The sequence below is a fragment of the Artemia franciscana genome, unplaced genomic scaffold, assembly GCF_032884065.1.
Source record: "Artemia franciscana unplaced genomic scaffold, ASM3288406v1 PGA_scaffold_58, whole genome shotgun sequence".
NCBI lineage: Eukaryota > Metazoa > Arthropoda > Branchiopoda > Anostraca > Artemiidae > Artemia > Artemia franciscana.
Window position 1 is genome coordinate 1,189,998 of NW_027062698.1, and position 12,921 is coordinate 1,202,918.

Sequence of the window (12,921 nt, forward strand, 5' to 3'; positions counted from 1 at the left end):
AAAAGCAGAAGAAGAAACATAAGAAGCATAGACATGCTTCTAGTGATGAAAGTGATAGCTTGCAAAAAAAGCATAAAAAGAAGAAAAAGAAAGAGGCAAAGAGGAAGGCAAGTGATTATGAAAGTGAAGATGAAACTCCCAAAAAGAAGAAAAAATTGAAAGATGAAAACAAACATAAAGCTGGGAAGAATCATGATGTCAAAAGTCTTATTGATACAATAATCAAAGAAGCTGACGCCAATGAAAACGCAAATGGTCACACAAATGGTGAAGCAAGCAGAGAAATGTCAGTTGAGGATAGGGAACTAGAGGAACTTATGAGGCAAAAGGTTTGTACCTTAAAATACCACTGTATACTATAATTAAATAAATTTATGCTTAAAGAAATTGAGCTTCAATAGATTTGTCTTCTTTTCTTCTTTTTTTTAGCATGATAGGTGAGGTTTTTGGAAAAACTTGTGCAACTCTATTTATCGAATCTCCAAGCTTTAAGTACCAGACCCATCGAGTGACTCTAATTTTGCAAGCATTCAGAAAGTTTTTTCCCTCCCCCTCTTCCATTAAAGAAAGAATAACCAGCTAAAAATTCCAAAAATTAGCTAAATAGAGACTGATTGGCTGTTAAACACAAGGTTTTCGAGAAGGCAGTCAAAGATTAATTGATATGTAATTTTTTAAGAACAATTATTGACTTTTAAGGAATGAACTGGTTTTTTTTCTGTGTAACGTTTTTTGAAGTTGGCACATTCTGTAAGCCCAATATGCTGTTAGTTCTCAACCTATATCTTTTATACATCTTTTTTTTCTGCAAAATAACAGATGGCTAGGATAGGCTAACCATTGCTTTCCCCCAGGAAGTTATTTTTAGATGGATATATAGTGCTTAACGAGTATGTTTTCTCAAGCATATATTTTCAGACATTTTCTTCTTCAAGTAATTAGAGTTGGCTGTATGACAATATATTTGTCTTTGTTGTGAAAAATTCGAGAATTCTTCACAAGGAACTGACTGGATGTGCCTATAAAAATGTGTTGGATAGTCTAAGATGCACTTGACAATGAAGTATAGCCTAATGACTAGCAGTTATTTTTTCTAACCCTAAGTTTCCTAATAATTTATATCTAGGCCCTGTGATCTCATCTTTTTTTAATCCATTAATTTTCTTTTCTTGGAAACTGGAAAGGTAGTTTTCGTTTTTTCTTGGAGAATTTTTTTTGCAAAGTGTCCCATATTTTAGATGGAAGGCTTGTTTTGTTATCTATGTTGTTTAACTTTTAGCTACAGCATTTTCCTTTCTTATTTACCTTTTCATGTTGAAATAGTCCAGTGAGGTTCACTCCTCACACAATTTTTCTTCTTCTTTAGATTTGTTTTATGGAAAACAGGTCGTTTGGGGTTGGGGTGGCAGGATGTCACAAAGAGCAATTTAAGGAAAAATGGGAATTTCCCTGGAGGGTGTAAAGAGGGAGGCTTAGAGTAGATTGGGATGGAGGAGTGTGTAGCTGTGTTGGCCTAAGATTGCTTGGTGCTGTGGTAAGTCGTTAGTAGTAGTAGTTGTAGTACTGTGTGACCCATCTAGATTAAAATTCTTGTCAAATCCAAAGATTAATTTTCTGGAAAAAAAAAACAATAATAATGGCTTCCTTCTGATTACCCCCTCTTACAGTGTGTCCCTCTATAAAATTAAGTATTTTCCTTTAAAATCATTTTATTCTATTTAGTATTAAATATAAAAAAACAGGTTTTTTTTTAACTGCAAGTAAGGAGCGACACTAAAACTTAAACGAACAGAAATTTATTCTGTATATGAAAGGGGTCGTCCCCTCTGCAACGCCTCTCTCTTCGCGCTAAAGTTTGACTCTTTCTCTCAACTCTACTTTTTAAAACAATAAAAAAAATTTGCGTAAAAAGTGAGGCGTTTTGGAGGGGACAACCCCTTTCATATACGGAATAATTTCTGTTCGTTTTAAGTTTTAGTGTTGCTCCTTACTTGCAGTTAAAAAACTCTTTTGTTTTATTTAATATCTGAACTTTTTGAATTAATGTATGTTTTGATTTTGGCTAACTGCACTCAGATTTTGTAAACTTTTGAACTAGATTGCTCTTAGTAATGCTGGCAGCAATTCCATTTTAAATTTCACTGGTAAGTATTCAATATTTTGCTTTAAAGATGTTGTATTGATTGGGATTCAGGTGGGCACCAAAGCGTTGTCAGTAGACGTGCTACTGATGAGCCATTAATGCTTGTATTATTTACATCTGACTTCTGTATAGTTTTTTCTGAAAGGAAGATGTTGTATTGATTGGGATTCAGGTGGGCACCCAGCGTTGTCTGTAGACATACTATTGATGAATCATTAGATCTTGTATGATTTGCATCCGACTTCTGTATAGCTATTTCCGAAAGGAAAAAGTATTTTCTGAAATAATTTTTCAATTGGACCCTTGCAGAATGGTTAAATAACGGTCGAATCACTTTGGTTATGTATCTACCTTTTTACAGTTACTAAGTTTTAAATTCAAAGCTTCCAACATTTTTCAACAACAAAAAACAAACTAAACATGCAATGAATTTGAGGCCTATTGCTCTATTGGTTCAATCCCTGCTGTTACCAACAATTGATAGTAAAAAAAAAAAGTGATTCTAACTGTTTATGGAAACCTAAATATATATATATATATAATGTGTCTAGAGCCAGACGAAAAGAGGATTTCCCCAAATAGGTCGGTAGGATCTTGTAAAGAAAGATTTAAGGGAAATGGACAGTTCTTGGGAGGGTATAAAGATACCCTCATTGGGTATTGAATGGACATTGAATGGATTGTGATGGAGAAGTGTGCGCTGTGTTGGCCTCAGTTAGCTTGATGTTGCAGTGAGTTGTTAGTAGAAGTAGTAGTGTCACTATCCTGATCTGTTGATGGGGAGATAGGTGGGATCATCTCCCTTCCTGAAAAGGGTCTAGAAGAGAACCTAACAAAATCCAAGAATAGGTAAATCATTTTCAAAGTAGGGTGTGTATCTTCTTTATCAATTATCTCTGATGTTGTTTTTTTTTTTTCATTTTATTTGTTTGGTAATTTATAATGCATATCTTTATCTAAATTTTTCTGTATCAAGAGTTTATTTTGTTGTTTTTTTGTCACACAAGGGGAAGTTCCATGAGATCGATTCCGTTTGTAAGTGAATTGCATTTTGAAAGAAGCTCTAGCATTAGTGGTCAATGCCGTGAATTTTCTTTGGGGTGGGTATGAGCAGTGTCGGCAACTCATTTTTAAACTATCTTGGTAAATGCAGATCATTTTAAACCCAAGACAAAAAAAATACAAAAACAAAAAGACTAAAAAGTAGTTTCTGGCAATATTTTCTTGAAACGTCCTTTGGACTTATTTTGCAAGGATTCACCCTATATGCTCTCTTGTAATAGAAATCCAGTCTTGGTTTACATTTTTTACCCATTTATAAACTTTAAATGATAATGGCTGTGTGTGTCCCTATCTCCTGTATCTACTTTGTATGTGGGTATAATATGGGTATATTTTCCATTAATTTGAAGTAACTTTGCAGGCGCTACTACAAGCCCAAATTGGTGCCTTTGAGTCTGATGAGGAAAGTGTTGTATCAACTCCTCTTAAAGAAAAAGTACATGCTAAAAAATTGTCCAAATCGGAGGAAAAAGAAAAGCGAGATGAATCCCAGTCAGAGAAAGTCTCTCCTAGAAAAGATAAAAGTAAGAGAGAAAAAAGTAAGGAAAGAAGAAAAGATGAAGCGAAAACAAAAAAGAAACCTGCAAACGATATAGTTGTAGTTGAGGAAAAGAGGGCAAAGGAAGAAAAAAGATATCGACATGAAAGTGAAGAACGTGTTGTAGTTGTATCTAAAACGGACAGGCCAAAGTCGCCAAGACGACCTGATTCTCGAGAAAGAAGATTTAACACAAAGGATCAGTATGACCGAGATAGATTTGATCGCCGTGAACGTGATAGACCCTATGATTATAGGGATAGACGGGGAGATTATCACCGAAATAGAGGGGATCTAAGGCAAAGAGGATATGGATATGATAGATATCGGGGTGGAAGAGGAGATGGTAGAAGGTACGATAGAGGAGATGATAGACAACGAAGGGATTATGAAAGGTAAGCGGATTTTTTCAGCAAAGATTATTTATTTAAAAGTAACTTATTATCAGCCTTTGAACACTTCTTTGACTTTTAGCATCTATGTAAGCTTGTGTTTGCATCGATTTAGTGATGAGTCTTATTCAAATCATTATTAGGAGCATAGAATAAAAAGTTGATGAAATTAAAAATTAAAGTTTTTTGGCATTTCAATTAAGCATGTTTGACCTAAAAAAGACATGACGAATTAGTTTTTGCTAGAATTTTTGATGAACTTTGGGGTTTCTCCTTTCTAAGTAATGATATTAGAAAGTTATCCCACAGCAAGAAAATAAATTTATGAGCTAAGAGAAATAAAACTGTATATTTAACACTGGTCAATGCTCTCTGAAAAACTGATGAACGTGTATCGTGTCAGGTTTTTAGAACATAAATTTTGAAGGAAATTAATCCATTTTTAAAATTTTGAGAGATGTGCGAATTGTCCGTTGCGTTACCCAATGGAAGATAATCGGATAATGACTGCTCAAAAAGAAGTAAAACATGATTCATTGAAAAAACGTTCTTGGTCCAAAAGTGGGCCTCTGGCCCCTCTTCCCCTTTCTCCCTCCTATGATTGCTTTTGGCAAAGAGGCAGGCATATACCATAGCTTAGAGCCAGAATCATGCAAATATCTTTAAGATTGAAATATGTAAGATTGAAGAGCCAAAGTAGGACATGGGTATCCCCTCTCCTCCCACTCCATCCTATTGCTAATTGTTTAGGAGACAGGCAGGCATGTTGCACCTTTTTTGAAGTGGAATCACATACAGATGGAAAATCTGTATTGACGGAGACACAAACTGGACCCTTAGGTCTTTTATCCCCCCTTTCCCTCCTCAGCCTGTCCAATGCTAAATTCTTAACAGTCGGATATGCTTTTTACTCCTTATTGGGAAGGATTCACACAGTAATTTTCAATCTTATAATCAGTGAACAACCCCTCCCCCGCCAGGGCGTTGCTAGAGGGCAGGGGGCAAATGTCCCACAGGAGAAATGGGTAGGAAAATCGGCTCTAATTTTGCCCCCCCTCAAGGATTTTGAAGAAATTACGCCAATAACAACCCCCCCCCTCCCCAACAACTCACATGCTTTCACCACCTCCAATTTGGTAGAAGAAAAGTAGACATATTGCAGCTTATTTGAAGTGGAATCACACATGATTTTGTATCTGCATAGATTTAAAATGGAGACATTACTTCTCCATCGGCATTTTTGATGTTTGTAAAGAGCTTAAAAATAAATTATTATTATTATTATTGATGGATACATGGAGAACCGAAATGAGACAATTGTTCATTCAAAATATTTCTCCTCCAACTTTTGAATGAGGAATTAGGCACATACGACCTTGTTTGTATAAAAAATATATAATGGTTTCAATCTGTATAATTTCAGGTACAACATCGGTCCAAGTTCTCTTAAAGATGCCCTCCCCTACACTGTAAGAATTTTTTTGTTTATATGATTGGAAGCACAAGGTGGACTCACGAATCCTTCAATATCGTCTCCTGTTGTTAACTTTTCAGGAGCGTTGTAAGGAGGTACTTTTGTTTTACTAGTTGGTTGAAATTCATTGAGCAAGCACCCTACATCAGGAACATGAGAATGATGATTTTCAGAGGCTTTTTTTCCTTCCTCTACCTCGATTCTGCTTGAAATTAACAGTGCTAGTATTTTGGGGGGCAAGGGAACAGAGCAGATGGATTTCCAGAGGCACTTGCCACTTATGAGTCCTATCTCTCTTATGTACTAAAGTGCTCACATTCACTTGAAGTTTAATAAGAGGGTACTTGCAACCCAGGAGATGAAATTTCTTTTGCCTATTGAAATTAACAGCCCAGGTACTAGATGGCTTTACAGTTCTCATTCGCTGGGAGGATGACTCCTCTGTTGCAAAGAATGACTTGTAAGCTAGAATCGTAAAGCTTGTTTTCTCTTCAGTGACAAGGGTTTATTGGGGGTTGCAATGACCACTATTACTGCAGGTTTGTTAGCTACCAGTGTTCGCAACTGTGAGTACCATACTCCAACATATATTACCATGTGAGGATGTTAGGGCCCATTTAAGAAAGTCCTGCTACGGATACAAATAATTCGTTCAAAGTCTACTTCTTCTTATTGGCCAACATTTTCAGCCTTTGATTTCCCAGCCATATATCAGCAAAAGAAGACCACTACTCTGATAATCCACTACTACTGACCCTACTGAAGACCACTACTGAGACTCGTCTCTGACCACTTTCCCCCAACCTAGCTTGGGTTAAGGAATAATCACTCATAATGTATATTGGAAAAATCACTTTTAATTATCTAGCCAAAAAAAGGACTAAAACATGAACTAGCTTCAAAACACATACACGAAAACAAAGTAAACTTGCCTCTTTTGGAAAGGGATCAGGGAAAAGTAGCTGTCGTGTTTTTCTTTTTCGTAAGTCAATTTGCCAACATCCGCGGAATAAGGCCAGTGAAATCCAATTAAGACTGCTAGCATGGTGATTCACACTTAAGAAATGTTCACAAAGAATATCAATGCATTAAGCCAGTGTATTTAAGCTTTAAAAATTGAGACACTTAAAGAGCAGCAAAACGTTAAATGTTCAAGAGCAGCAAAACATTATATGTTCAAGAGTTCCAGTTCCAAAAATTGTAGGGAGGTATATGGACTAACAACAAGTCCTTTCACCTCTTTGACTTCTTCTTCAGAAAAACTAGCTACTGGAAGCGCTATTCTCCTCCAGTCTGCGAACAATGGATATATACGATTATGAACAATAATACACTGTTATTGATTGTGGGAAGTGCGAGTACCTGAGCTACCTGTCCCCAGCAGTTTAAGGCACTAGGCCGGCCGGTACCAATACGGCTCTTCCTACTCATTCCCGCTCTCTTCTGCACAATCATGATAATCGTGCATAACTATGCACGATGATTCTGCAAAACTATGGATAAATCGCGTCCCTTTAAAAATTGACTTCTTCAAGCTTTAATCCTTATTAAACCATATTTCTCTTCTTTAAGGTATCAATTGCTGCCTTAAATATCTTACGATCAATTTCCCATGGCAGGTTAGAATCCAGGATAGCTGTATAAGTATTTGGAATCTTAGCCAAGGAGTAGAAACGCTTAAGAGCAACAGTCTCCTCACTCTGAGCCTGGCAATCAAATAAAATATGCTGGATTGTTTCCTCTGTTGAAAAGCAGATTCGGCATAAAGGGGAATGATGTAGCTTCCAATTAAATAACAAGCTATTTAGAAGTAGGGCACCTGATTTCAGCTGGTAATATAGCACTGTATTTAATCTTGTATGAAATGGAGATAACATTAATGTACTGTGATTAACTTTGGATCTTTGCCTGATTTGCGTGAATTGAGGTCAGAGGAAGGACTAGGAGATAACATGGAAGCCTTTGCTGCTAGAGAATCAGCCATATCATTATATTTTATACCTTTATGACTAGGAACATGTTGAAAATAAACTTCATTTTCCTTGATCTTAAGATTAAGAAGCTGTCTTCTAATATTATATAAATCTTTGTCATTAGCAATTCTGTTAATATTTTGGATCAGTAGTAATGCTGATTTAGAGTCGGAGAGACAGAGTATATTTTCAAATTCAATGTTATAATTTATAAGAGCATCCAAGGCCAGGCAGATGGCACATAATTCAGAAGACAAGATAGAACATCCCAATGGGAGAGGAGAATAAATATTCAAATTCAGGGATGGGATACATGCTCCTGCTCCAGATCTTTCCCTCTGGACGGATCCATCAGTATATATTTTTCTATAGTTGGGGTAAGCCTTTGAGATGTGTTAAGCCAAAATAGTCTGGATCTCATAATTAGGAATCAAATCTTTACTAATAGAGATAAGTTCTACTTGACAGCTTGGAGGACTCGTTTCCCATGGGGGGGGACTCAGTAAAGGGATATGCATAAAGCGAATGTTGATTCCAGTTTGGGACCTCCAGTTGAAACTGATTCCATGATGAATGGGCATTGGGACAGGCTGACTTCTCAGCAAAGGTATGTGCATATACAGCATGCTTGGCTCCATAAGCCTGGATTTGCGAGAAATACTTTATCCTTAGACTAGATGCTCTTTCACTTAGGGACACGAATCCCGACAGTGTTCTTAGCTTTGACAGAGGAGTATGCTTATGCACACCCAAAGCTATTCGAATAGCAGAATTTTGTAAAGATTCAAGGATTTTGAATGAGGATGGGGGATGAGCTGAAAATATTTGAATCCCATATTCTATATTTGAACGAATATATAATTTGTAAAAATCCAAAATAATTTTTGGGTGACATCCCCACTTACTTCCAGCAAGTCTTTTTAGAATACAAAGTCTCTGAATAATCAGAGATTTCAAAGAATTAATATGTTCATGCCACTGCATTTTAGAATCCATTAATAAACCAAGTAACTTCACTGAATTGCAATATGGGATCTCCCTTGAGAAAATTGTCAGTGGATTAGGAGGATCTAGAGTACCATTAGTACATATAATGGCTTTAGTTTTACTGATTGATATTGGGAAGCCAAATGCTAAAGAGAATCTCTGGACTAGACTTATATCCTGTTGAATAAGGCTTTGAAGAAGGCTAATATCCCTTCCTGACTTCCAAATGATCAAATCATCTGCATAAAGGCCAAATGATGCATGAGATACTTGAAATTCAGAAACATACAAGTTGAATAGAAGAGGACTCAATATTGCACCTTGAGGAAGTCCTCTCGTAATGGGGCATTGCTCACTTCTAAACTGATTTACTTGAACGTAAAAATATCTATCAGTTAGAAAAGACTTTATAAAACTTATAAAAGGATACGGGAAGTCAAGATTTATTAGGATTTCCAATAATTTATTGTGGACTACATTTCCATAGGCATTCGACCAGTCAAACAGAACAGCCATTGTGACGTCTTTTTTTGAGAGAGTTACAAACATCAATTTCTAGCCGGGTAATGTTATCTAAAGAGCTATGTCCTTTTCTGAAACCTGTTTGTTCACTAGGAAAGAGATTGTTGACTTCAGAAAACCACTCAATTCTTGATAAGACAAGCCTTTCCAGAACTTTACTAAAGGAAGGTAATACTGATATAGGACGGTAAGACTTGAGATCATTAGATGAATAAGAAGGTTTTAAAGCTGGGAATACCTGAGCAATCTTCCAGGCATCTGGGAACTTTTGACTTGACCAAATAAGATTATAAAGACTTAAGAGGGCTGTATGAAACACCTTTGGGGACTCAAGAATCCACTTCATATAAATACCATCATAATCTGGGGAAGACTTGATGTTAAGAGAATTAAGTGCTACACAAAATTCATCTTGGGAAAAAGGTTTCATCAGAGTACCCTTATAAGAACAGGTAAGAGGGAGATTACAAAAAGGAGGTCGACTGGGATGAAAATCTGAGCAATCGTTTTTAAAAACACTGGTAAACAGATCTGCCTTCTTTTTATCTGATACAATTTTATTCAGATTTTATCTGATATCCATCCTGAATGATATCATATCTACGGTCATCATTAGGCTGCTTTCCACTATTTAGTTCGCTAATGAAATTATGGACCTTTGAAATTGGGGTTCTAAAACTTATACTTGAGCTGAAGTTCAGCCATGTACTCTGTTTAGCTCTCCTACAAATTAGTTTCACCTTAGCACATGACTGCTTATAAAAGATTGCTGTTAACTGAGATGGGTGCTTTTGAAACATTTTACGAGCTTTTCTTTTTGTCAGAACTGCAACCCTACACTCATCATTCCACCAATTTTTGGGTCTTTTGGAGCCATTGTAAAAACGTACCCTAGTCATTGGAATTGCCGATTTAGCTGACTCCAGCAGGATTGATCTCAAATTAGACTCAATGGCATTAATATCATAATGAGGAGAAACAAAGGAAAAATCTACTTCATTTAATATCTCACGAAAAAGGGACCAATTACCTTTGGAGTTGATAAATGTAGGGACGTAGGGTTTGGGAGTGTAGCATAAATCTTGAAATGATGTAAGGATTGCACGATGATCAGATTGAAGAGACGACACCTTTACCATCTGAACTAAATCATAATATGAAGAAGGACCTAGAAGCAAATCTATAGTTGAGAAAGAGTTAGAAGAAATATTATACCTGGTCTGAAAGTCAAATGGAGTGAAAATCAAGGTGTCAGGAAAATTGGACAATATGTACTCAATTCCTCTTCCTGCTTTGTTGCTACCTGCTGATTGTTCCCAGAGAGGACTGTGGGCATTAAAATCACCAAAAATAAAGGTATTATTACCTGATAATTCTGTTTCCAAGATACTTTGGATGTCCTTACTCCCACATGGATTATAAAAGGATTTTATGGCAAGATGGTTACCATTAGCTAAGGTAATTAATATGCCTACAACATCTATTTCATCCCTGTAGATAGTTTAGGGTTGAGGGGAATGTTGGATTGAAACATGAACAAAAATTGCCACACCCCTTAGTTGATCTATCCTTCCTGTAGCACTTGTACCCAGGCATTTTGATTTTCTTGTACTGATGAAGATTAGTCTCTTGTAGACAAATAATTCCAATTCTCTTATCATTTGCACATTGGATAAGATCAGCAAGTTTATTTGAATTTAAAGAGACGCAATTCCATTGTAGGATCTGCAGCTTAGTTAACATAGGAAGGGTTGAATAGGTGACATGCATGATATTTTGAGAGAATGGATGATAATTCTGTTCCTATTTCATTGAAAATAGAATTGGAAAAGTAGTATTCTGTAATTTCTTTTGTTATACTGGCTTTTTTATCTTTAGCCATATTTGATTGTAATATTAGGTCCACTGATGCAACATATTTAATTAAATTAGTAATATGAGGTCCAACTCTATCTTGCATAGTTATGGCTTGAGTAGAAATATTAGGAAAAGCTGCCACTCTTTCAGACCAAGATTTAGGATTAGTTTTAGGATTGTTGAGAGATGGACTAGCTTCAGCCACCTTGGGATGCTCCTTAGCCAATGGAGGGTAAGAAGTCTCAGTAGGAGGTATGAGTGCCTGATTTGGGTGGTTCTTGTGGACCTGTAGCCAGGGTTTTTGAGGAAGGGCTAAATTCCCTTCTTTGGCCTCATTAACTCTTGGACCTGATGGTACTTTGGACCGCTTGGCCAGCTCCATTGCAGCTATTGGGAAAGGAACATTTTCTTGAAGAGCAATCTTTAAAACTTTAGCTCGTTGAACATATTTAGGACATGAATTGTGATCTGTTGATTGATGTCTACCATCACAGTTTGTACATTTAGGCACTTCAGTGCATCTCCTTTCTGTAGACAAGGAGTGATTACCAAGGCAATTAGGGCACCCTGGCACAGAAGAAGAACAATACTTAGATGAGTGACCAAGCTTAAAACATTTTGAGCATTGAAGAGGTTTTTCTTGGTATATTTTATGAGCTTTTTGCTGACCAAAAAGGAATACCGGGTCAAATTGGGAACTAGCAGGTAAGATAAAGAGGACACTCTTACTGCTTCTTGTTCCCTTAGAATCTAGTTTGCCCATACGATGAACATCCAGAACCTCCAGCATTTCCCCCTTATTGTTCATAAGGCCATCTTTCAAGTCGTCATTTGACAGTTCCAATGGTATGTTGTACAGTACTATTTTCTGAGAATTTTTCAGGGTTGGTTTCCACCATTCAGGTGTAACAGGGATATTGCCAATTTTATTTAGGCTAAGGGCTTTGTAGGCTTCATTTCTGTCTAGAAACATAACCATTAGTGAACCATCTCTGTTCACATTCACAGAGAAGCTGCATCTAAAAGTTTTGAAAACATTCATTCTAATGTTAGTAATATTTTTGATAGAGAAAGATTGATCTTTTACTGTTGGAGTAAAAAGGATAATGGATTTGTCCTTTATCTCCACAGCTGGATTTGGGTTTGAGAGTCCCATTATTTCAGGAGGACTCATAGAAGGTTTTTTTCGTTTCTGTTTTCTGCCTACTGTCTGAAAATCCTCATTTAGCAGGTTGTCAGTTTCAGAGATTGGTGGCTCAGAGGCAGTAATCATGGTTTCATTCAGGCTATCATCATTGGATATTGGAGATACAATAATAGGAATATCAGCTTCTGATAACCAATTAGATGCTTGGCCCCCTTCCCTGAGGGGGGCTAGAAGTGTTAGGAAACATTGGGTTCAGGAAAGGGAAATTCCAGAAACTCTAACCACGCAATAGATTTATATGAAAAGGCAAAATAATACTTCTCAAACAAAAGGAGTAGCAAGAGCTTTAGTTCCTTTCACTCAGAAAATAAATGAAATCAATAAACATAAAATCAAAAATAAACATAAAGACATAAAATCAATTTGTTCTCAGCATTAAATATATGTGAAACAACTAGTGCCTGTTATATTTTGAGGCACAGTAATGTAGCCATAGCTTGTAGAAGCTATAATTTTAGAAATAACTAAATAGATTTTGCTTGCTTATATGTCTTGGACAGCCTAATAAAGCATTAATGTATGGTGTATTTCGAAGTTTGGAAACTGTGGTTGTCAATCAATCATGAAGAAACAAAAACTAAGTATTGCTCCCACGCCACTTTCGTCAGCGAATTTTCCACAAACTTGCTCCAAAAATTCATGTTGCCCTGGCTATGTATATCTAGGTATATTTCAAGTTGACAGATGTACAACTTGAGTCTCAACTTTGACCTATCAGAGTGAAAGCAGGGAATATATCTACCTATAAATATCCACCTTTCCCTGA

General features: G+C 36.4%; 1 protein-coding gene across 1 annotated transcript; it reads left to right on the top strand.

Annotated features, from left to right (window-relative positions):
• The first annotated feature begins 6 nt into the window (after window positions 1–6).
• Window positions 7–5,643, top strand: LOC136042035 (uncharacterized). The gene is made up of 3 exons (XM_065726892.1): window positions 7–329; window positions 3,567–4,138; window positions 5,559–5,643. Exons 1-3 carry the CDS (start codon window positions 285–287, stop codon window positions 5,626–5,628), a joined length of 687 nt encoding a protein of 228 aa, XP_065582964.1. The 5' UTR covers window positions 7–284; the 3' UTR covers window positions 5,629–5,643.
• The last annotated feature ends 7,278 nt before the right edge of the window (window positions 5,644–12,921 follow it).